The sequence below is a fragment of the Lonchura striata genome, chromosome 3 (assembly GCF_050655825.1).
Source record: "Lonchura striata isolate lonStrDom1 chromosome 3, ASM5065582v1, whole genome shotgun sequence".
NCBI classification, from domain to species: Eukaryota; Metazoa; Chordata; class Aves; order Passeriformes; family Estrildidae; genus Lonchura; species Lonchura striata.
Window position 1 is genome coordinate 115,234,885 of NC_140705.1, and position 26,382 is coordinate 115,261,266.

The 26,382-nt window shown below is 36.4% G+C and overlaps 1 protein-coding gene across 7 annotated transcripts in view; it reads right to left on the minus strand.

Moving 5' to 3' along the window:
- The window catches only part of MAP4K3 (mitogen-activated protein kinase kinase kinase kinase 3), a 64,045-nt gene that overhangs the window by 17,298 nt on the left and 20,365 nt on the right, over positions 1 to 26,382 (minus strand). For 3 of the 7 annotated variants that reach the window (XM_021538571.4, XM_021538570.4, XM_085576192.1), the window contains 17 exons: positions 26,082 to 26,124; positions 25,382 to 25,454; positions 23,005 to 23,136; positions 22,646 to 22,708; positions 22,483 to 22,564; positions 22,271 to 22,381; positions 18,286 to 18,361; positions 17,256 to 17,314; positions 14,655 to 14,717; positions 7,225 to 7,283; positions 6,051 to 6,089; positions 5,714 to 5,767; positions 2,958 to 3,000; positions 2,584 to 2,746; positions 1,486 to 1,592; positions 503 to 544; positions 190 to 274 (listed from right to left, as the gene is read on the minus strand). In XM_021538571.4, coding sequence (XP_021394246.3) covers positions 190 to 274; positions 503 to 544; positions 1,486 to 1,592; positions 2,584 to 2,746; positions 2,958 to 3,000; positions 5,714 to 5,767; positions 6,051 to 6,089; positions 7,225 to 7,283; positions 14,655 to 14,717; positions 17,256 to 17,314; positions 18,286 to 18,361; positions 22,271 to 22,381; positions 22,483 to 22,564; positions 22,646 to 22,708; positions 23,005 to 23,136; positions 25,382 to 25,454; positions 26,082 to 26,124 — 1,294 coding nt within the window. The remainder of the gene's footprint in view (positions 1 to 189; positions 275 to 502; positions 545 to 1,485; positions 1,593 to 2,583; positions 2,747 to 2,957; positions 3,001 to 5,713; positions 5,768 to 6,050; positions 6,090 to 7,224; positions 7,284 to 14,654; positions 14,718 to 17,255; positions 17,315 to 18,285; positions 18,362 to 22,270; positions 22,382 to 22,482; positions 22,565 to 22,645; positions 22,709 to 23,004; positions 23,137 to 25,381; positions 25,455 to 26,081; positions 26,125 to 26,382) is intronic. The other 4 variants (XM_021538573.4, XM_085576193.1, XM_085576190.1 and 1 more) reach the window with 3 other exon arrangements.

A 26,382-nucleotide genomic window follows, 5' to 3' on the forward strand; every position in this document is an offset into this window, starting at 1 on the left:
AGTCAAAGCAAAAAACTTGACCCAATATATCTTAAAAACAACACAACTTTAGACAGCAGTGGGATAATTAAAGAACAACTCCTGCTTATATGAATATGTGTTTGTTTTAAAAGGAATAGTCCTGTTCATCTAAGCACCTGTGACATTCAAGGAGAGGACAAAATGGGTAAAATACTCATCATATAGTACCTCTTGTATCTGGATTTATCCAAGATGTTGCACAATGAATTTTTAAAGGACAGCCATTGAAAACCTTTGAAAAGCAAGCACCCATCTGTAGAAGAAAAAATATTAAATACAAACAAAAAATTAAAATATGATTTTCCCAAAAGGATTATTTTTACTTCAAGTAGTAACAAAAGGTTAAGATTCATACCACTGGCTTAGCATTACTAAGTCATATTATATTTTTTAAGTAAAAAAGCAAATACTACAAACATTCAAAAAATGTGCTGTTTCACCCTGCTCCCAACATGCATTTGTGTGACTCAGGAATACTCACATGTACTTTAGGTGTGGGAGGAAGGCCGTTACTAATTGGTTTCTAGAAAATAAAATTTAAAAGTATGTTTACACTCACACGCACACTATGCTTGAACATGTATATTCCCTCCCCACACACAGCATAACCACAAACATTCAGTGTAATTGTCTTTCATTAAAATCTCCACTATGATTCCCTAATACCTCCTCTCTGAATGTTTGCACAGTCTTGTGCAACATTTTCACACCTTCTTACAGCAGTTCCTGTAAGAATGCCATTTCCAGTACTAGAGAGTTTAAGCAATATTGTAACAATTGTTCAACCCTTTAGTATTAAAGCATTAAATGTCACCACTCAGCACTACATGCACTTTCCTGTGTCAGTATCAATTTCTCCTAGCACAAACAAGCTTCTAAACAAACCCATTTTACAGGTAAACTTCAAACAAACAATTTCAAATGACAACTTCAAAGCTGTCCAGGTAATCTTACTTTCCAAAATACTGTCAGTATTACTGGCACTTCCTTAAAACAAAACAGAGTCTAGTTCTAGTCTATTTCATCTTCACTTCTCACAAAAAAAAAAATTACATTTCCAGCCTTACACTTGGAAGGAGCCCTCAAAGAGGGCAGTCTCATGTTATAGTTAATCTAGTCTAACTACAGGATACTCCATTCCCTCATTTCCCCATTTGCTTCAACAGTCACTGCTCAGTACTGCATAAGACATGGCTCATTATGTTGCTCAAGTGTGTGAAAGACCAAGAAAATTGGACATATTTGTGATCATGTTTGTTTCTAAGGAAAAATGAAACACTGACAAACTTCAGCGTAAGGCTGTATCACAACTAGACAATCAAGGAAAACTGTGTTTTGATTCAAAGTAAACAAGATGCCATCTAGCATAATTTCCATATTAAAGGGCATGCCTGTTCCTTTTCCTTGCACATGTAGAACAGTCACAACATCTGTAAAAGGATATCCAGAAGCTTAAATACCTACCAGTATTTCCTTCTTTTCTTTCCTTGAAAAGTTAGTGTCTCTAGCTTCATTCTGTTGTGGCGGTTCCTCTCTTTCACCATTTAATTGCACAGAAGTGACTCCGTTACCTAGAAAGATCCACAGTTAAGAATGTGTTTCTCTGCCTTCACTTCAAAGAGTAATCTAGCATAAAAAGTCTTTTAGGTAGGTCAGAATGTCCAATTAAGTCAGAACATATACTAGATATAATAGTATAAAATACCCAAATTTACTTCTGAAACATGCATGTCCTTACATGCACACATACCCATCAAGCCACATTCAATCTCAGTCCGTGACTTTTTGGTAATTAACGTTACAACTCTAACATAATAACTCCAATCTAACAACTCTAACAGGAGCACAGAAAGGGATGCAGCCACACTTATGAGGGAAAATGTGCATTTCTATTCTTTAGAAATACTTGCCAACAGCTAACACTTCAACTATTGATTCCTTAGAAACACTGCCTCGTTAGAGTCAAATCTTTAACAAATCAACTGCAGTACTAAGTATGAAGCAAGGAAAAGCTACCGAAGTAACAATTAAGAGGCAGACATTGAGCTTGCTTGAGAGAAGCCAGTCCAAGACAACTCTCAAGACATTAGACTGACAAAGGCATAAGATGAACAGTCAGAGCAGACAGCAAACACAATTACCTCCTATACTCTCCAACCCAGTTCATTACTTACAAAAGCAAACTTTGAAAGCAGAACTCTATTCTTGAAATGAAATATTCTAACAACAGCTGACACACTAAATCTGAAACCTACAAACGTACTTTTTTACCAATCCTGATACTCTATATTATAAGCCTGTTGCTTAGGAAAGCAATTATGTCACCAATGGCATCAGCAGGAATTGTGTCAGTGACTTTGATAGAAGGTACATTTGATCCTCTTAAGAGTTAAAGCACACTTTCTTCATGAATTTTGGCTTTCATGCACTTTTTGTAACTTGCCCACCATAGAAAAATTACCTCAATATCTTCTAATGTGTGCACAGTTAAGCATACAGAAATAAAATCACATTAGATTATTTAAGGAATACTTGTATACTCCCTGGGATAACTTTTATTACCTAAAGGATTAGATTTCTGTGGAGGTAACCGAGGAGGTGGTGGTCTGGGTGGAACATGAGATGCAGATTTTGCTGGACTCTCTGATGTTGGGCATCTCTTGATTGTCCCTTGATTTTCATTTTCAGAAGAATAAGTTTCTTGGGGGATAAATATGGATTTAGGCTGAAAGAGACATAGTAATAAAAAATAATGAAAAAAGATTCAAAGCATCTATGCCACATATTAATGAGGAAAAAAACCCACAGACAGCATTGGATCCTCAAATTTTCACAAGTAAAGGGCCACCAATACAGTAATTTAAATATTCTCCATTTATTTATTTATTTATTTAAAGTGCATTCTTCTGCTGAGCAACCAAATCCCCCTCACTAACCTTTGGTGGTAAAGGAGGTGGCACTTTAGGTTTCATAGTAGCGCTATAAAGAAAAGAAACAAAACAGAGAGAGAAAATTTGAATTGCAGTCCTCAAGAACTTGAGACAGGGTTTTATAAGTGCCATACAAATAAATACCATTAACTTATCAAGAGCACTATTATATCCAAGTAACTGCATCACAGATACTTTCAAACATTTTGTTATACCTCAGATACTATATGTAAACAAGGATCACAGGTTCCCCCCCAGAGAGCAGAGAGTGTCATGAACTGATCTGTTGAAGATGCATAAACTTGGGCAGAACAAAGTAGGGAGAAACAGAAGAGGTCTGACGTTTGCGCTATTGAGAGGAGAAAGTTAAGGGTATCAGTGAGCTGAAGGGAAGTTAAAAGAAAACTAATGAAGACCATTCCCTGAAAAATTTACACTGATAACTTAAAACAGCCTTACACATAAAAGTAAAATCCATCTGCAGTGGACAGCAACCCTCATGCTTAGGTTGGTTGGTTGATTTTTGATTGATGAGTCTCTTTTTTTATGGAAATCTTAGGAAAGACAACTTTTTCATGCTAGAGCAATCTGGTCCAAGAGTACAAGATATTATCAGAAAACTACATAGCTGAAGCATTGGGAGCATTCTTCCTCTCCTGGCTCAGTGGTTTAAAAAACATGCCACATTTAAAAACAAAACACTAAATTCTGAAATTCCGCATGTTTTTAAAACCTCTTCCACTGTCCTGTTTCCTAATCTTCCAGGAACAGAAAATTATTTCCACTAAATAAACCAGGAAACTAGACATTCTTCCACAGTATTTTCCTTATTTTTAAACTATGTTCAAAGTAGTAAAATATCTGCCTGTTTGTTTACAGGTCAACAACTTGTCTGCTTGGCTTCATTCTTTCCAGGAGTTTCTGTCCTGACCTCTTATCTGTTGTTTGTATTTCAGAGAAGCTGGAAGGGGATTTTGAGAACAAGTGTCATGCATTTCAGCTGCTTTGGTGGAAGAAATTATCTTCTTAGTAATATGGGGCCAAGTTTAAGTGCTCAGTCATGAGGGTTCAAGCTCCATTTCCATTTCTTTTGTATTCCTCCTACATTTCAGACAACCAGTGTTACTGGGCAGCAAGAGAAAGCAAAAAGGTAACAATCTGGCATGCATGTGACAGATGTGTGTACAAAGGACTATGTGCCCTCCTTTCAACAAGAGGGTTTAGGTGCAGTTTGTCAGTGCTATTCATGCAGGGCAGCACCCCTGTAATTGCTGCTTTCCCAGTTTCCATAACCATGAAATGCAGATATTGGCAGCCTTGCTGAGAGAAAAAGAAATATCAAAACAATGAAAACTATTAAATGAAGACTGATAACTTTATATTGTTCTCTGAAACATGGATTCTCTGCTGCTACTACCACCCTGTTTCATGCACTGGCACCAGTTTGGGGTGGAAGGAATACACTGGATTCACTGGTTTTGTTCTGGATCTGAAGGGAGAAGTGACTGATGTCACATGTGCTCCTCAACTGCAGCTCCACCTCACAGAATATAAATCAAACCAAAGCCTTGAATCTTTAGTGGGTTCCACAGAAAGATATTCAAGACCAGGCAGACGAACAAACAATTGCAGCAGATCTTTGGGTCCCAGCAGATACCAACAGAAAGATTCTGCATCTGTGCCTATCTGACCCAAGGTTGAGGGATTCAAGCTTTTACACACTGTCAGGACCCCTTGTAGGGCAAAAGTACTTAGGATGAAATATCAGAAGAAATAAACAATACCAAGACAATTCTGGAAGACAATCAATGACTACTGGTCCCCAGGGTCAGACAAATTAGAACCTGTCCAGAAGCTATCTCAGGTTCTTTCTCACCTAACCTAAAAAAGAAAATCTACAGAAACACAAGGGCCACATAAGCAGCTGAAGTAAAATTATTCAAGAAAAAAAAATAGATATTATATTTGGTTCTCTGCAAGAGAGATGCCAGCAATAGATAACACATATTATAAAGGTTTCTTGTATGAAGTAACAGCTTTCCAAATTATCTATTAACAGAAAGAAAACAAAAATTATATCTCAATGGCATTGTTCTTTTTGGTCTTTACACTAGATTTATTTAGGAATGTAAATCTGCACGTACTGGCTTTGCTTTTTAAATTGTTTTAGTTCTCATCTATCAATCAAATAGAGCCCAAGAACACTTATACCAGTGGGATTTAATATGAACATCATTAATTTGACACAAGCCTTTGCAGTCACATAACCTTGCTCTCTCTGAGTAAAGGAAGTCAGTTCTATTCCAAAAACCAAGCACCCATAAAACCATCCTCCTAGTTGAGAATGCAGAACAAACTGAAACATCTAGAGCAGCATGTAAGGTATATATTTTATCTATTTTTCATGAGCTTTATTTTGATATAGACTTATCAGTTCTAAAGAAGGCACTAGGACTGTAGTCAGCCAAATTACTGGCTCAACGTAATGATGCCAAGATTTTGTTCCATAATAGAAAATAAAAAGAGAACTGTATCAATAAAGGAACAAGATTTTCCCCTCCCCCCAATTTATAACAATCAGCAGAATAAGACAACTTATGGTGATGTAATCTAGCAACAACATGAAAATACCTATCTTTAAGAAAACCATTAGCAAAAAGAATCACGAGTTGTTACAGAATGTGATTCAACCTTTTTTTTTTTTTTCAAGTACTTATCTATTCAAGAATCTGATTTTATTTATTTTTACAAGAAGGACTTACTGTTTAGAATCATCGTCTGCATCATCATCATCTTCTAAATGTGCCACATGTCCCCTAAGAAAATGAACAAGGTACTACGGTTGAGTGAGTTGTATTAAAATTGCCTTGACTGTTGTGAAAGATTTTGAGCTCCAAATCTACTTTTATAGAATTTTACTGTCTTTTAAAAAAATAATTATTGTTCTTTAAAATACAGCTGCAATCTAGACAACTATGTCTCTCTCACAGGCTCTGAGCAAGCACAGGGACAAACAAGAAGCAGTTGTGACAGACAAAAAAAATCAATGCATGAATTACTTTTGAAGCACACAGGAGAGGAAAAAAGAAATAGAATTACCGCTGATGTAGTTCTTCTTCAACTGATTTTAAGAGACTCCTTCAGCATTAAATAAGAACAAGAACATAATTTAATTGTGGTACACAAGCACAATTATCAAAAGCCAGAACAAAAGCACCTATGATTCTTTCAGTAAATAATTCAAAGTATGTTATTTCAGCTGGTTTTCAGAATATTCATCCAGCATCCGCACAAAAAATGAACACACTTGCAAAATTTTAAAATTTATTGTTCACACTACACCCTTTCATGCATGTTTATTGATGTATTGCTATTAAGTGCAATGGTCCTTTTTCCTCTTACTGTAAAACAAGAACTGTGTTACTTTAATCCAATTTAAAAGAAATCCATAAGAAAATCATAATACTAAACAAAATAAACATACTGACAAGTATGAAACTACTGTTGGGATAAATTATTTCTTCACTTGTTAATTTTTTGTAACATTCTGGACTTCATACTCATGTTTTTGTCTGAAAAAAACAGAAAAACCATAGGGCTAAGGAAGAAGAGGATTTCAAAAATTATCATTACTGATTTATTTTCCCAATTAAAGACTATGCAAAAATATCATGCTCTATGCTTAGGTTTTCTGCATTTTTAGTATGATTTAATTTAGTAAATCAAAGGTAGGCATCCTAATTCTGGCATGCATAAATGTAATTAAGTAATTGTGTGTAAAGGGAAAATTACATGGAGAACTATTTTATATGATTAATACATCAAGATGATTAACAGTATGAGCATGAAGTTAAAGGGCTTGCTAAGAAAGGTAAGTTTTATTTTTTAAAGCATCTATAACTGCATGTTCCTAGTGCCCTACAAGATAAAGAACGGCATCAAGTAACGTCAAAGAGCAGCACTGGCAGTTCCCAGATGGGGTAAAATTGTGGGACCTATCATGCAAATTATTCTGTAAACAAGTAGACCAAGATAACAGCTCTTAAAAGGAAGTTTACACCATCACAAAGACAATATGGTCAATACAGCCTCAAACAGTGAAAAGTGCTGCAATCCTGTATCATTAGTGTTACTATTATTTTAGAAATAAGTAAGTGATTTTGGAATTTTAACTGATAGAAACACGTTTGACTTATTTTACTACAGCTAATGTGTCTTTTTATTAAAATAGTCTTGAATGAATTAAAGACAGAAAATTCAGTTGCTTACTCACTTATTTGCACCCAAAAAGTAGCCACACTGAGGACCATGACCATATTCTAGTTGTAGATCCTAAAACATAAGAGAATGAATCTTTTAAGATGAACAGGAGAGTATCCAACACAAACCCTGTGCCATGCTGCTGTTATCCCCTCTGCAACACCTGAAATACCAAATAAGATGAACTCTCTGGCCTTCCTGCCCCCTAACACCACTCTCAGGCCCACTGCACCCAAAAATCTCCTCTCTGCCAGTTTGCTCCACCTCTAATTCTTTTTAAATCTGATCTTTGCCCCTTCCTTGCACACAAGAGATTGTTGCTGAAATAAAGTCAGCTGCAGAAAAGGAAACAAAACAGCAACAAAAATAATACAACAGTAAATGAAAAAAAAAATGCAGGACTTTGCCATCTATGCAATTCCACAGAGAACCCAATTACCCCTCACTGGTACATTCATTAGTTATTTCAAAAGGGGAGTAGTTCTGGCAGGGTGCCTCAAATCCTTTAGCACATGGAAACATTTAAAAAATAAACAGAGAGGATAGTAAGTGTTTTTATCACTCTGGTTATGCCAATATGTGTATATGTTAGGAAGACCTTTCCTTTGGAGAAAAAAAAGCCAAAACAGAATTAACAAAGTCAAACACTCCAGCAATCGTGGAGTGCAGGCTACACAGAAGAAGATGTGCCAATAGGCCTTCAACACTATTTTAAAATAAAAACCATAATGGTATAAATATTTAATGCATTAATGAAATACAGGGACCCCACTGAAGCACAATCAAATCTGCATTTGCTGGGAGAATACAGCTAAAATTGCAGTCTATTTTTTTCTTCAGGTGGATCACAACAGGAGAAATCTGAGCATAAATTTGCTCCCAAAATAGTGAGTGTACTCACCAGGAGAAACAAATTAGTGATAAATGGAGCTACACTCTTCCTTCTCAGGAAGCATTTTAAAGGTCTCCCAACAACTTCTCTTGAAGAGGCCCCTTTCAGTTGTAACCCGTATCAAAAAGCATGTCACGCTTCAGCAAGAGGCCCAGATATCCAAGCTTTAAGAGGAATAAATCTGGATTAGATGGAAGATGATCTTTCAGAAGGGCCTTTCTAAAAATGAGAAAAAGTCTCACACCAGATTTGCCAGTGCTCCAAGCTGAAGAACTAGAAATCACTGCAGCCCTCATTTCCAGGCTAAAGGGCAATCACATTAATACAAGGCTGTAAATATTGTTTTTTTGCTTGCTGAGGAGTTTCAGGTTGTTTACTGCACCCTTTAGTCTGCCCTGTAAAGCTAAATAGTAGTTTGCACATGGGTGCATCTACCACAGCTGTCACCAGCATTTGGTTGCTTCACTAACTTATATATTTCCCAAAACAAGTGAAATATTGTGGAAAAAACATTATGTAACTAATAATTGCTTGATGTAAAAAAATGTATAAGAGGGCTGAATAAAAATTGCAAATGCAAGCCAGGTGCTGGCCTTTCCTGAACCATGGAGAGACTGACTTTTCAAACTCTGTATCAACTTTATTATACATCTTTATTCTAGAATTAAATGATCCTCCCACAACACCAAACTCCATCCATTTCTATTGGTCTGACTCCTCACCACCAGTGGATGTTCTACAATCCACTAGCAAGAAACAGATTGAACTTTCTTTGCTACAAGTACTTCTATTACTTCTATGCAATCTCAGAAAATTCCATCTGCATGCACAAGTATTTTGAGGATTCAGGCTCTAGAGCAGAAAATCACAAGACTGGAAACAAAGCGTCACCAGATTCACAAGCAAGTAGGTGAAACAAGTTGTGTGAGTCTCTGTAAGAGGACTCCAAAACAAAACTGGGAAACTCTTGAGTAAAGTAACCCTGGAACAGTGGGGCTACTGAGGGGTTGCAGAAATCTGAGATTTTCACCTTGAAGAGACAAGCCCTCAATGTTGCAAAATGCTGGGCAGACCCAAAATGCCTGCCCATCTGAATTTACACACAGTGCAACGTATGGATACAGACAGACAGATACACTGTACAGCAATGACAAGGAAAATATTAAGAGAAAATAAATAAATCCACCTAAAACAAAAGGAGCCTTTCTTTGCCACCAGACCTTTTAAGAGTTACTAGAATTTTCCTTATCAAAGATGACATCTGCCAGAATTATTTATGTCTAAATGTTTTAAAGGGCAAAACCTATCTTTTGGTTCCATTTACTGTTGCGTAACGTGTATTTGACTATGATTTTAATTAGATATGTATACTTTTCCTAATCCCTTTAAATATTGCTGGTTTTCACTCCAAAGGTAGGGTCAAGTACTCCACCTACCAGGGAAATTACTTCTTTTGATCTCTTGATAAATACTGGGGGCTAGAGAGGTTTTAAAAAGTGAAATATATTTTCTTTCTACCTTCTATTTCAAATACACAGAGAATTTATAATTTTATATTAACTAAACCTATTCTAGCTACATATTTGATAGAGAAACATCCATAAATTCTGCATGTATCCAGCAAAGCCTCCAGTGAGCTGTTATACTGCTCCACAACACCCAAGAGAACTGGATTTTTTAAAAGATACACATAAATGTATCAAATCTTGTAAGTTATGGATTTCTACTGGGAAGAACAAATTAGCATTAATTACTAATTTATGCAAGTTACCTACCAACTTTTCCAATCTACATTATTATTTTCATTTAACATACATACATTCATTTAACATACATACAATGCTGGTCAGTTTACTCATATTCACTAATTTTAGACCAAACAAAATTGACAGAATAAATCCGAGTGACTAGACAGATATATTCCAGTAGAATCTTGAGATCTACAGCCAGTAACAATGAGAAGAGGTCTATGATCTTGGTATCGAATCAAAGATGCAACCCCAGGTTACCAACAGTTCATTCCTGAAACAACTCATCCATGTGCAAGACCAGAGTGCTCTTTGCTGGCAGGGATTGCTTTGGAAAAAAGGTAATACAGGGAATAGTCACCAGTTTTTTTCAACAGCTCAGGTAACATTAAAGGAAGCTGCCATGTAGAAAGCCACATCACAACCGTAGATAAATCACATGTGCAAAGTAACCAATTACTAAAAAGAGTATTAAAAACAGTATAGAGATTTCCACAAAACATTTGATGGTAAGGCCATGCCATGAAAAAAATTCCTGAAGAATGATCAAATCTACAATACCTTCTGCAGCTTAAGTTCAAAATCCTGCTATTTAATACCTGCAGAATTTCACTGTAAGTTAACTGCTACAGTATCTTTAACAGTCTTATCATCCTAATTTGTTCTATAGGGCTGGGCTGTCCTGGAAATCTATTTTTTGTTCAGGCTTCAAAAACAAAATGTATACAGCAAACCAGGAATTCACAGTTAATTCCTACATTTGCTGTTCTTGAAATCTAACAAGACCAATCAAAGTAGCAAAAATTAAGACCTGAAACGTACAAAACACTGTGGGAGCAACTCTGAATTTCAAAGAATACAAATCACCTTTGGACTACTAATATATCAAGTAAGAAGGCACATACACATCTCTTTCTCAGTAAAATGACAAAGCAATATTCCTATCTCATTGCTTCATCAAAGAGGAAGCTAATTTTTTAAAAGAGCCTAACATCACCTAAGACATATTTGATATTTTGATGGCTTATTTCAATAAAAAATGCATTCTTGAATTTCTCTGGATAGCCTAACACATCAGAAAAAAGCAAGTTAAATGTATGTATTTTTTCAAACAGGCTAAATACAATTCTTCCCTGGTGGATGAGTGAGGTTTTACTGTGCATTACTGCTACACAACCACTCTTCCCTTCTTCCTTTGTATTTCAGTTCTCCATGCATTTTGTCTATGAACGTCCCCTTGCCTCCAAGCAGTAAAGCTGAGCATCTGATTTTCTTAATTACTTTTTCCAAGCAGAAAATACCAAAAACATACAGGGGAAGAAAATAAAAGAGCAAAAACCACTGGCACTTTTGCTCCCATTTCTACTTATTTTCTTCTAAGGATCACGCTCCATTTCAGTATCTAAAGCTGGAAGAGGTATGAAGACTCTCTGACATCCAATACTGATAGCTGCAGTATGTTTTTAGAGCTATGTTAGCTAAAATAGGATAGGAGTCTTCATGGCTTGCAGTGAAGAAAAAGCATATGTATGTATGTGTAGTGAGGAGAAAAAATATTTAATTAAAGAAAAATGTTCCTGGGTAAGGTTCTTTGTTATCTATGTTAATCTCTTTAGTTCAATCCTTTTCTACCAATGTTTTAGCTTTTCTGCCACAACAAATTAAAAATCACAGAACAGCTATGCAGAAACATTACATTCCTAGAAGTAATTGCTACCAAAAACAATCACAAATTATTAAACCCAGAGTGTATTTATGAGCCAAAAGAAAACAAAAACCAACCAAGACAAAATTATTTAAATAGGAACAAATGTACAAAACGACCTGGCAAGGACAAGAGTGCAGAGAGCATGGGAGCTGCAAACCTCTAACTGAATTCTTTGCTAGAGAAGCCCTAAATGAATGTTACATTTGTAACAACTGAAAATAATTATACATTGGAACCTGAGATATCAAAGCCAAGTTTTGTTCAACTGCTCTGTCACTTTAGCAGTAGAATTCCACACTTTTTACTGTGTGCTATATCCTTCAGGTTAAATTACTTCAGGCCCCTACATTAGGCAGAGGTAAGCTAGAGATCAACGCTTCATCCTTTTTTGGAGAATTCTCTGATGGCATTTCTCACTTAACAAGGTGTGCAGAGCAGTTCTCCCTGTATGAACCAGAATTATTTTTCAGCTCACTATGAATGGGAAAAAAATGTTTTGTCAGAGAATTTCACTGTAGACCAGGATAAGTTAAATGAAAATATTTTCATTTGATTTAACATGACATTTTGTTTTGAGTTCAAGAAACAATAAGCTTTTGTGACTCAGGATCAATAACAAAAATGTCCCAGAATAAAGAGTACATATTTTTAAAGGTGACTTTGATTTAGAACATTTCCTGAGCTCACTGTAAATGCAATGCTCAGCTCTGCAACTTCTTTGAGCTAGGATCCAAACAATTGCTTTTAAAATATACAGAAAGACAGTGAAAAATCTACCTTATGCAAAGTCTAATGCCCATATAAGACTAAGATGACCAAAAAGGAACATGAAAAACTCCTAATGACAGGAAATAGCATGTGCAAAAAAAATCTCAAAGGATGGAAGGCACCCAAGAAAGTTTCTGAGAAACTTGCTGCCTCATTGTAGAAAAAAGAAAAAAGATGTATCCTGAAAGACAGAAGAGCCTGTATCTAGAGCAAAATAGTCTATTATTTATTTCGCTACGAATCAAAGGAGTATGTTTGTAGAAGATGAAAGAGAAGCACTACCTTATCCTTTCTGATTGCAATTTGCATTAAGGGATACTGGGGCTTGGATACAAAATCTTCCCTGCAAACAAGACCTGTACTGAATGTCTCCATTCCTCTGGAAGATTCAGGTAGGTGTCTCAGAAAAGCACAGGCAGAATGAGGGGGAGAAGAAAAAGAGAGAAATGATTTTTAAGGGTACCATATCATAGACATCAAATGTTTGAAAGATAATGTGCACAAACTGCCAAATGATCAATCCAGCTGTGCAAAATTCTGTCTGTCACTCCCCAAATTTGCATTCAACATCAACTGTATATGGCCCAAAATATGCCACAATCTATGGTAACTTCTTTTTTAATAACCTTAGCTCTGGAAAGGAGCTGTTATTTATGAGGTATTTTATAAAACCAGTACAATAGCAAGGAAAGAGACGAACAGTGATAGGTAATACATCATGCTTGTGAAAAAGTATAATTGTTTCCTCTTGATAACATTTGAAAAATTCACATACCATTTCTCAATGAACATATCTGAAACCAGTACTGTCAGAGGAGGAGTGGAGGAAGGAGACAGAAAGAATCTCTGATTAGTGCATCCTAAGAATGAACCAACTAATAATTATCTCCTCCAAGGGTTAGATCTTACTGAAGAATCTCACAAATGGGCGGTGTATTACCATCAACGTGGAATTCTCCACTTTGATTCACAGTGAGCACAGGAGGATGTGAAGAAAGCAGTGAAACAAAGAAAGTGCTGTTGAGTGACTTTAAAAGAGCATCTCACAATTGTGACAACAACAGTACTTGGTATGTTTTATAATAGTCACAATTTTTGAAGAGAGCATTGAACAGCATGGGGATGTTTTGTACTTCAGTACATGAAGATGTATTAAACAGCAGAAGAATGGCAAAGGACAGTCCAGTTATGAGACATGTTTTCATTCTGCTCTTAGACCCACACTTACCAGGCTAGCAAGGTATGTGACAACACTGAAAGTAGTCTTGAAAAAAAAAGTAAAATTAAATGCAAAGAGGAAACCAAAAGGAAACCAAACTGAAAAGCCAAAACCACACTCTCAAAACGAGAGGAACTGCACAGGATGGAGGTGTTGTTACCAGGTAGAGAAATCTAAGCTACTAATCTTAAAACAATTTGTGAAACATACATATAAGGAAGCAATACACAAATTTCTTTCCAAGAAAGGCAAAGAAAGTCTAAACTTTCACTATGTTTCTGACAGACTGAAGTCACACCAGGCCAATAGATGACATAACAAACAAACTAAAACACCTCTAAGAACAAAAAACATCACATAAAACCGAAGACATTCTCAAACACCCCAGTTTCCCAAATTTCTCTCAGTGCGCTTATATAAAACATCTCACAAATCCAAGGAAGTTAGTAGATTAATGCTCTCAATTTACTACAGAATGTTTATTTTTCTCAACAGTCTTTGTCTAACTACACAAAGAGCAGAGAAATAAGAAAACTCATTTCGTAGAGTAATTTCTACAGTGTGATGCTAACAAACTAATTTTTTAGCAGTGCAACAACAGAAAATTTGGAAAATATATCAGACTTTAAATTATGCCAAACGCCATTGAAATTAGTTATGAGCCCACTTTCTGTTATTTCTATTAAGTGTATACTCATTCTGTAACATAATTACTATCTGCAGAATTCACAGACTTAACATAATTTTATAGCCTTGTATGGGATCCTTGTATGGGATCATGTTTCTTCTATTTTCAATTACCCTACAAAAAACGAACAAATTATGCATAGCATGACAGTAAAGAAATTACAATGGATGCATAACACTGAGCCCCTTCTGTAAGAGTGATTCAAGTAAATATGAATACAGGTTAAATACTGTCAATGCTACACATAATAAGAATTTCTTCCTACACTACAGAAAAACACATACAGACTAATAGTTACATTGAATGGTTTTTACAGAGGAAAACACCACTACTACAACAACAGGACAAAACATGAACTTTGAAAAAGGAAAACAAGGACAAAACTAACACTGACAAAGAAAATCATAAGACGAAAAATACCAGGTTAGATCTTGCAGTGTAGTATATGTCTTCTGAATTGTCCAAAAAATCGCTACTGTCAGGCTGTTCATTAAATAGAGATCAAGAAAAGCAAATTATATTGGGACTGAAAGCCAGATGCATATAAAGGTAAATTTTCTTGCTAAAAAAAAAAAAGAGATACTGTTAGTTGAAACTCAAAACCATGTTAAGACAGTTCTCACAATGTGGGTAAAACACAGCTAAGGGAATGGTCACATTACCAGACACCAAAATGATGAATTATTGCTCATCAGCTGAGCTGTGCTAATGTGTGACAAACTGTCCCAGCAAGAATCCAGTTCAACATCTCAGTGCAGCAGTTACTGACAGTAACTTCTTGTGCTGCAGGGGTCTAGGGCTTTGTGCACTCACACACATAAGTAACTGAGTATAAGTTTAAGCATGTTTGGTTAGACAGAAGCAAAAGCATCAGAACTGCTTTAATGAAAAGAGATCCACACTGTTACTGCTGGAAGAAGAGACAGTCATCTCTTGCTCCCACTTACATTTCAAAGACTTTCTCTGCCAGAGTGGGCAGATAGTTACAAACTTCTCCCACAGACTGGTTTGTGCTGAGGCTCTTAGCTAAAGCATCCATTCTTTGAACTTGTTTGCAATTTGCCATGTCAATTTAAATTGCCCCCTGGTTCTTCAGATAACCTATTACTATATGCTTTTAATTTGGTCTCTGGACCCAACATCATTACTTTTGAAATCATAGATCTGTCTATATCAGATCTGCATGTTTCTTTCTGACATACAGCATGAAGCAGTTAATTTTCCTCTTCATAAAGATTCAAACTAACAGTTATAGGTATTCTGTATAGACAGGGAGATGAGGCAAGTTCCTCGGACAGGTTTCACATATGCAATATCTGACCAGAACAAACAATGCTACGATATTATCAGCAGAATTCGTCTGGATGGTTCAAGTCCCTTCACCAAGCAGCAAGAACTTCTGAGATTCCAAAGTACAAAGGTCCTGACTGCTAACACACAGTGCAGGAAAAGGCTAGATTCCTCCCTTCCAACAACACGTGTCAAAGAACTGCTCAAAAAAGCTGTGCTTTCAACCCCTTAGAAAAATCTCTCTCCAGTTTAGAAACTCAAGTTCCTAAGGTGCAATAAAAGCACTACTGCCCTATGAAGTTATCCTCTATGGTTTGTATCATCAGAGACTGATAAAAAGAAAGAAGTGGGAAAAGTATTTTTTAAACTTCAACCTCTCCACTATCTTTCTACAATTATGATTCTGTGTGTGTATAAATAAAAAAGCATGAGCAAAAGCATGACCGTTTCAACTATACAATGCTTCCAATTGTATTTTCTTTACAACAGGGAAGCAAGGACAAAAAAACTTGGAATCAGTTCAAAAATACCTGTGAGTTAAATGATGGGTTTATGGTGGAAGTACTACCTTCATTATCATACTTAAAATCTTACATAACCAGGGCTCCTAAATAATGCTGTTATGCAATTATGTCAAGGTCTAAGTAACACATCTGAAATACTTGTCAAAATCATATGTATAACTTGGTAAGCTGTTCTCCATCTCGAGGCACCAGAAACTGAGGCTCCCTGTCCAGCCAGTTCTGAGGACAAGCAAGATTAACTATAACTCAGAGTCTGCTGACCCACTACCAAAGGGCAAAGCACTTGGAAGGATTATTTCAGTACAACCACAGAGCACCACAAGGAAGTCTGTGTCAGAAATCTGATTCACATGTGGCTTGTAGACTACAGAAGTACATTCCTGAGTACACACCCTTCCAAAAACCAACTCTGAGCAAAGCCAGTGTCCTTCCCACCTATTTACTAAGCCAACTTTTTCTCCCTAACACCTGCCTTAGAAAAACAGAGAGAACATGTAAGCCTGCAGTGAGGAAGCAAAGGAGTGCCTTTTTATCCAGGAAAGTGGAGAAATTGCCCAAGTGCACAAGTGTGGAAAGTAACAGTCTCCATAGAAGAGAGGAAGCTACTGCAATTTTGAGACAGCACAGTCATCCTTTCCCTCACACCTTGAGTTCTCACACCCCTTGTACCAATGGGTCCACAGGAAGAAACCATTGGCAATACACCTTGACAGAAAATAGCTGCCAGACTCAGCATGGCTCAGCTTTGATGCAGGGCCACAGAAGGACTATTCACAGAGGAAAGTCTTTTAAAATGCATCGTACCTCTTCCCCAAGCTCTCAATTTTATTATTTCCATTGTCAATACAAGAACAAGTGGGAGAAACAGATGAGTACACACAGGAATTCTCCAATTAAAAAAATAACTCTGTAAATAAAGGGAATCATACACTGGGCAGTGAGGGATAAAGCATAGAGGAAACTTGCAACACGAAGGGCTGTTGCTTAGCACATACAGTACACCTGGCAGAAACCACAAATAAGGAGGTTTGCTATCTATAGTGAATGTAATGGCATAAAAACCCCACTACATTACAACTTGCCGGTAAAATCACTAACAAGTTCAGCAGTACCAAGGAAACATGCTACACATCTTGGATTTCTCCTCCCCCACAGGTATTTGTAGGGATTAATGTGCAGTCCATTGCCCATGCTGCTTGTTACTCACAAATTCATGATGTGGCTCTGTCTCTTTCCTCAAGGGTGGATCAAACTTTACTTGGCCAACTAAAGAGGAGAAAAGCAAAACAAGAAGTTGGACTCTAGTTAGACAAGACTTAGTTCCAAAGGCTAACAAAAAAGAAAAATTCATTTTAACGAATGTATCATATCCTCACTGACAGAAACCTGTGACACATGGACATACCAAACTTGTGCCTGCTAGAAAAACTAATGGGCACAGAAAATACTGTTTTATCACAAAGGCAGCCCAACTGCCATTTGCCTCACCTTCTCATTAGAAGGAACAGGAAAACCACTGAGCAAATAGGGCAGTGAAGTGTTCCTCTTCAAAGGTGCAATACAGCTGTACTTTATAGAAAAAACCTATCCATTATGTGAATTCACTGTTGGATCTGTTCTTCTGAGAGACTCACTAGCACTAAAGAGTGCTGAATGAAGTTTGGTGTGCATTAACCCCACTTTCCAGGATGACTCTGTGGCAGGACTTCTTGAACACTCCTACTCTTGATTTTACCTTAAAAACAAACAGCTAAAGCTGTAAGTATTTAACTCAAGCAAAATAATTACTACAGCTTGGGGGATAGAGTGCTTTTAATGGCCAACGGTCAACCTCCTCCCTTCCTGACCTCTGTGTGATTGTTTCAATTCAAAAGCAAATCCAAGATACTAAATTAAGGAAAAAAGAATAATCCTTTGCCATTCTGTTACCCAGCTGAATCTGGCATTGGTATGGATATCTTTGCTGGAATAACACATGAAACTATGTCAATCAGCTCTCATAAGAGCTGAGGCTTCATTTTGTTCACTTAAGATGAAACAATAATGAACTCTGCTGAAGTGCTGACAAAGGGCGCATAAAAATATTTACAGGACCTATATCCTTAAGTGAAAGAGTCTAAGGTTTTATTTTCCTATGTATCACTAAAAATGTTTCTATGTATGTCAGATTCCCAAAATACCAGCTGAAATAATATCAATGATTAAATATATAATAGTGTCACATTATACAGGCTTACAGTTTATTTCAGAGCGTGTCTTTTCTTCTCTCCCATTTCTACTTGTTGAATGAATTCTGTGAGGTACAACAAGAGGCTAGAAGTGAAAAATAAAATATTTAATACCAAAAACATACTCAGTTGAAACCCTGTATTGTGTAACAGTATTTAGCAGGCTTCTTTAGCACAGCATTAAAAAAAGAAATCAAGTGAAAGCTAAATGTAAAGATTGCATGCATTTTTAATATATTAAAGATAGAATAATTTGGAGACATTTTAACTATGGAATGCTTTCAGTATAAGGGATTTTAGAACACTGCATTTGAGCAAATAAAGCTAATGCTGGCCAGCTTTTGTCTTTGCTCATATAGCATTTTCTTTTTTCACCATTCAGTATAAGGGTATTGGTAGTTTTTAAAATTAGCAGCAAGACTAAATCTGACTTACTGGCAGATTTCATTCCATGAGATACTGAAATAATTTTCCCAGCTTTTAACTGAAACGGATTTCTAAGATGCCATCAGTTACATTATTTAAGCAGACAAGAAATCTACCTAATGTTTTAAATTTAATAGAAACTAGTATTCCTGGTACTCTTTTGCTGTGTGGCAAGAGAGATCGCAAAATTTCTACAAATTCACCTGCATATTTATATTTCACTTCTATTTTTTCCCTGAATTTTCATTTACTTCTTCTACAGGATGAAGTGTTCTGTACTTTAAGACCTGGCTTTCTTTTTTTGATTCTGTTGGATTTTCCCTCGTCTTTCTACATTCACCACCGCAAGCTCTCCTAGAAATGTGGGGGCATTCTCCACCCTTGTTCACTGCCTCAGGGTCCCTGGTGAGCATCTTTGTATGTGAATCACCCTTTTGTTACTAATACTATTGTTGCTGTACTTTCACAGAGTCATGAATAGGTCAGAAACTGTTTATTCCTAATTCCTTCATTCCTGTTAGGATCCAACACATATACATGGGTTCACCTCCCACTTTTGTTCACTTTGCTCTTCCTTGAAGCTAGAGAGATTTACAGACTGCAGATCTGTATCTTCCCCACTCTCACCAGTAGTTCCTTTTGTTTCTCACAGCTTGTGTCAATCTTTCCTTTTCACAGTTCCATTTTGTCTACTGCGTACTCTTCAGGCTTCGAAAATGGTTGGCTACAGCATATCAAGGTTTAATCTGATACCACGTGCTGAAAGGTTGCTCATTTATAATCTTCCATTAAGAGGCACTGCCCAGTTGTGTCTGATGTGTGTGCATCTGTCATTTCAGCACCAGGAGCCCAGCTGGAGCAGGGTTAGGAGGTATTTTCACCTTCAGCAATACCGTGTGAACACTTGCACCCTGACACAGATTCCTATGAGGCACTACAGACAGAGCCTGTACTCCTATAGTCTTCACCATGACCACACAATTACACTCAGGATCAAATCTTCATCTCAAGTCCTCAAGTCCAACTCAAGTCACCTTAAAATACCTGCACTGACAACAGACTGATACAAACGCCTGACATATGAGCTGTGCAGGAGGACAAAGGAATGTATGTTAACTTCCTGACACAAATGCCATTTGGGCATAACTTCCATCATGGCACAGATCTCAAAAGCAATTTTATCCCTAAAATTCGCAGTGTGCTAGGAATAAAACATGAGGACCTTCCTCTTGCAACCTTTTCAGCTAATACCACATTTATCCTGAGAATTACTGTCATAGAAATAGGGAGAACAGGCAAGTATCAACATCTCCCAAATCCTAAGTCTTAAGCAGCAATCCTGTCCATGACTGAATGGGAAGTTAAGTGAAGCCCTCCGTGAGCTGGGGTAGGGAAAAATACTGGAAATGTCTGTTTCAGATACAGTTGCTAAATGAACAACAACTGCATAAACAGAGGAACCTTTTTAATTATACCCAAATAATGGGATGGGTTTTAGTTTTCGAACATTAAATAAATGCTTCACCTTTGAGTTTATAATTACTTAAAAATTATTTTAAAACGTAGTATGATACTCCTCAGAGTGGTAGCACATTCAGAGCAACTTCACAGCTCTGCAGACTATCCAAGCATTGGACAGCCAAGCACAGACTGCATCCCCGTAAAAGCAGCACAGGCCAAGTGAAGACCTGTCACCACAGTAGGCAGTAGACCTGCCTTCAAAGACCCTGACAGAGAGAAAAGCTCTCTCATCTTCAAAAAAGAAAAACAGCCCACCAAAAAACCTCAAAACATTAACACCACCACCCAAAAAAATCCATGGCTCTAAACAAACTGGGGAGTAGGTCTGAAGCTCTCAAGTCTTAATGGTGTTTTTGGACTACATTATGTTGTACCATGTTCTGTCACTTCTGATTTTTGATGGATGCATTCAGGCAATTGTGACAAGTACAGGATTGGCCAATCCCTAAGTTAACATCTCCAGCTGCCTCTGTGAGCAGGTGAGTTTTGAAGAAAGTTAAATTGCGCAAAAAGGAAGCACATATACTTCTCACTACACTAGTTTTTATTATCAGAAAGACCACAATGCCACGTCTGCCCTGCCTATGGTGAGAGTCTTCATCTGAAATACAAAACTTGGTACGCTTATCCCCAGAAAGGCACAGCTTTTGCTCCTGATACCACCCTTCATTATGGGGTAGTTGATCCATCATACAGTAGACAACAGAAGAGCCTTCTTAATGCTAAGTCACAAGGGACATATAAGAGAGAACAGTATTCTGTAAGCTAAGAAACACCTCTTAAAGGGCCTCACAGCTTACTCATCTGAGCAGAGACAGAACTAAAGGATGCTAAAGAGCTTATGGTGAGAAGATCCAAGTTACTCAGTGCAGACTCCATGTGGAATCAGACACCTTTCTCTTAAATGACCTGAAAGTCAACCACATTAAAGGATTTATTGTGTGTTTGAATTTAATATGTTTTTATCAGAAAAATCTACTAAATTTTTCTCCCACTCCCAGCATGTACATTTGCTTTTGAAAGTATTGACTATTATTTCATCCTTATGCCTTCATGTCTTTCCTTCTTATTTGGAAAATGTGTAAGCACTGCACTCCATAACACAAAAATTCATCTATTTCACTTCGGCTTCTTTCCACACTTTTTATTTTAGCTTTTAAGAAAGACTTGGTGAAAGTCAGCTGGTCTTTGCTGTTCATGTGGGTAAAAGCTCATTTAACTTGTAAAGTCTGAAAATTAGTCCCTTAAATTAGTTGCCTCTTTTAAGCTTCTTTTCCTCTGAAGGCATTTTTAGGTTAGTTTACCCACTAAAAAGAACTCAAAATATATAATTAAAGAATCAATGGCATTTGTGTTAAAAGGATTACATTTTTTCTTGAAAAGATATGGCCATCAATTAAGGAACTGTAAACATTTGAACAGTATGAAGACAGGATGAAGTAACAGAATATCTATCGCTTTTCTCTTATTTATTAAACACTTTACTCCTGTGCTGTTTATCATCTTACATAAGCAGACTACTTTGTCCCAGCTGTTTGAGCAGAAAGTCAGAAACTCTTTGATAAAACTGTAAGTGAAATTAAGTTTCAGAGTATTCTAAGATGGAAAAATACAATCAGCAAAAAACACACAAACCACTCAACAAAAACAACTACAGGATCACTCTCTCCTACACAGGTTTATGAATCAGTTTTATGAATGCTTTGTTTGCAGATACAAACATAACTTCACAAAGAATGCATGACAACTCAGGACTGGAGAAGCAGATACATTCATTGTTTCAAAATGGTTAAGAACAACAATGACCAAAATTTTGAAGTATTTAAATATCTTTTTTTTTTTTTTTTTCAATCTTTGCTTCCCAGTAATACAATGATTTTTTGCTAAGTGCCTGTATGACTGAGAGAACAGCACAACTAAAAGCAAAAACAAGCCTTGAAACTATTCCCAGTTCACCAAAAATCCTGGGGCTAAATAAATCCCAATCAGATAGTTTTGCTGGCAAACTAAACCTTAATCTGATTCTATGATGAAAAGATATTCCTACCTCAGGATCATCATCATCAAAATCATGGTAAGTGGAATGATCAGGATTATTCATTTTATCCAAAAGTTCAATGGCAAGACTTCGATTTAATGGCTGGGTAACAAACGGATGCTGAAAGAAGGAAATACAAGAAATTAAAATTCTAGCCACTCACATTAAGCATATTTTAATTTCATAACTTTAAAAAAGACCCCTCATACATAAATTTATACCTGTAGCAACTTTTCAGCAGTAGGTCTTTTTTTAGGATTTTTTGTAAGTGCCATCTTGACAAAATGATGGAAACTATTGGACCTGCAAAACAAAGTGCTAAACATTAAAATCAATTTCCAAGTACAGTACATTCATTATCTACTGAAATGAAAAAGTACTTACCATTTCATTTTGTCTTTTAATTTAGGAGGCTGGAAGTTGCTTTTTGTCATTAGAAAAAGTGCTCTGAAAAGAAAGAACAACAGCATTTCTGTGGGTATAGTGCAATACACACTAGATAAATTATTAAACACTTTATTTAATGGTCAGGAAGAAGACACATCAGTTTAAGAGGACAAGGACTCAACTAGGACTTTATACACTTATGCACCAGAAGAGTTGTTAAAATTTCTGTTCACTCAGAACCCTCACAGCCCAGAGCCCTTGCAATACAGCTAAAACCCACAAGCACACACAACCATCTCTTCAAATGGATTATTTAATTAGCTGCATTTACCCACCAAGCTCTAACCCCTACTAACCTCATTGGATGTAGGTCAAACATGGGAGGCTGAAGTTCAGCAAGCTCTATTGCAGTTATTCCAACTGCCCACAGATCACAGAGCTGGTTGTAGCCACCTTTCCTTTCTACTGCAGCAACTTCTGGTGCCATCCTAAACAGTAAGAGACATTTTTAGGTAAACTTCACAAATCAAACATTCTTTGTACACATAGTATTCTCTTCCTTAGAGCTCTCAATCGATAAGGTCACAGTATATATAGATATACATGCACAAGTGTGTGTGTAAAAAATTATGCAACATGCACCTGAAGTTTCCCTCTTTTAATAACTAACAGGTAGTTTCTACAATGGTCATTCAGAAGTAAGTGGATGAAATCCATTTGTCTCAGACTAAGTACTATTCAACAACCAAAGAGCCTGAAGTGTAATTATGCAACTACAATAAACTCCACGTAATACCCAAATTTAAATATTGCCCAGAAAGTGATCCAGTAACTTTGAAGAAAAGAATTCTAATAAGAGAAAAAGCAGTAAAACATCAGCTATCTTGTATCCTGAAAGTACAACACTCATTGTCACCTCTGTATAGAGTACTCCTTGTTTGTAAAGTCTGTCTCACTCATGTTAGGTGACCTCTTTATGTCAACAAAGTGGTTTCACATTCTCAGGTGGCAAATGAACAAACATAACTGGCATATAAATAGGAATATCTAAAGGAAATTATTCACTTGGAATTTTCAAATGTTTTTAATGGACAAAGTAAATAATGAATTTGATTGTCCTATGTAGCCCTACAAGGTGGCCAACATTCCTAGTAATTCCTAGCTTTAAGATTTATCAATCCTGATCACCTGCAAAGTAGCACTAATAACTCAATAAATGTTAACACAGATGAAGTCACTTAGTGCTCCAGTAGATCATCAAGCAGCATCTCAACTGATGCATAATTCAAATACAGATATCCTGTGGTCACAGCACGGAGCCTGTCAGAGCTCAAAAAGTGTTTGGACAATGCTCTCCCGCACATGGTGTGACACTTGGGGATGTCCTGTGCAGGGCTAAGAGTTGGACTCAATTACTCTTGTGGGCCCTTTCCATACCTTACCTGTAGATCTGAAAACACCAGCAGGCTTGGTGGTAGAACTTACTTCACATGTATAACTAAACTATATTTAGACACATTTCTTCCTCAGTTAATTAAAACTCCCAATCACTCTAAATCAAAAATGAGGGAGTTACGACAGGAGAGGGGAAACATGGGTTAAACACTTAAATGGAAGGGTTACTAGCACTGCAGTTCACCTGCCCTGAGACACATGTAGATCTAACCATTAAAACCTTCACACGGCCTGTTGAACTAAATTTTCTTCTCTGCAATCTCAAAAATTTTGCTTCCTTGCTTCTGCTCTCAAATCTCTGAGAAGCTTTGCAAAGAACAGCTGATGCTTTTAATCAGCATTTAAGCTATGTAATACTTTCAAAGTTATTATTTAAGGTCATTTCAGAAGCCTGGCACAGTTTGAAAGTTACAGGACTTTCAAGCACTGAGGTCACCCAGACATCTTGGGAAAGAGATACAAACAAGGGAAGTGAAGCCTTGGTGTAAAGAAGAATACTAAAAATACTATGTTTGGCTATTTCAAGTCAATACTTGAACATAGGGCTTTTTCATTATATATATTTTTATCTTGCACCTACTATGCTGTCAGACTACAGAATTTTAGTATCTGTCTGTGAAACATGACAAAACTGCTGTTTTACAGTAGAGAATGTGTCTCGTACTTCAAGGTGAAAGGGGACAATCACTTTCAGCAGGAAAGGATAAAATGAAAGGCAGAACTTCAGATAAGAAAAATTACACACACTAGTTTAATGGGGAAGAATAGAGATGAAGAACAGGTAGAATTGTGTCACAGAATTCATTTTAGGTAAAAAAAGGAGAAAATGGCTTAGAAATAAAGTTCACAAGCAGCAAAAGTCTGTGGATCTGTGAGGACAAAGGAAACTCATCAAGTAGAAAAGCTGTATCTAGGCTGGAGGGGAAATAACATAAAATACCAAAATGAAAAATTTGGAAATAAAAAAATATTTAAGATCAAAGTTAAAAGCAAGTAAAATTGCTGCTGGTTTTTAGTTTTTACTAAATTAAGATAGATTAGTCAACAGTGATGGCACTACACAGCCTTTCAAGTTTCCAGAGCATTAAAGCCTTTTCTCTGATGCTCAGCAAATTCAGGATTTGGAATAAGTAACACAGATATGATCACCAAAAAGTCTGACACAGCATTTAGTGGTTAGTCTACCCAGGAAGTGACAGTGACAGTGCCTTTATCGCAATTTTTCAACAGTATTATGTGTGTTACCATTATATTAATGGTCAAGTAAAACACAGTTACCAATATGGGGTGCCAATGAAGGATTTCCTTTTGGCAATTGTAGCTGTTATCTGCGCAGATACTCCAAAATCAGCTATTAGAAAAAGGAAAAAACAAAATGACAATTAACAAGTGATTTGATGTAATTAATTGTTATTGAACACAAGTTTGGTTTCCCCACTGTTAAGAGCTCCTTAAATATACTGGAAATATTTAACAAAAAATTAAAAAACAAAAGCAAATAATAGAAACTTGGTCTGTCTCAGATACCATTGGTCAGCTCCCCTCAGTCACTTCCCAAACATGCACACAAAGAACAGGCTGGCACAGAAGACCTAACAGTACATGACAGGTTTTAATAAGACAGAGCACCCCATTTTGTGTTACCAAAGAGATTATTTCAGATAAGATTTCAAGGTACATTTCACATTTAAGGACTCTGGATGGCTGGATTTCATTAAATATTCATAAAACCCTGTGATTTGACTCTTATTTTTCCTTTACAATATCAGGTCTTTTACCTCACTGTTCCAAAATTACTCCAACTAATCCTCAGATACTAATTCAATGGTTTAGTTAGATACCACCAGCAAGATAAAAAGAACTCTGATATTCAGTAGTTCCTTACATGAACCATCATCTCATTAAACAAAACAGAGCATGCTGCTTCTTAAAGCACATAAAAATATTAATTTTTAAGCAATAAGATGTATTAACTCACCTAATTTTACATGTCCATTATCCGTTAAAAGAATGTTTGCTCCCTTTAAAAAAATAAAAGTTTACTTGAATTAAAACATGCCAATTCCTCCAATACAACATTAAAAAAAGAAATATGAGGGATCTTACAGCAAATTAGGGAACAAAAACAAAGCAAGGATTGTGTTCAATAAATCTGCAGCCTTATCAAGAAAATATCTGTGAAATTAGTAAGCTGCCATTCTGTTATTAAAAAGTCTCCTCAGATATACAGTGTTTTTCATTAATTTTTAATTAAGCCTATGGTACTACAGAGTTTGCAT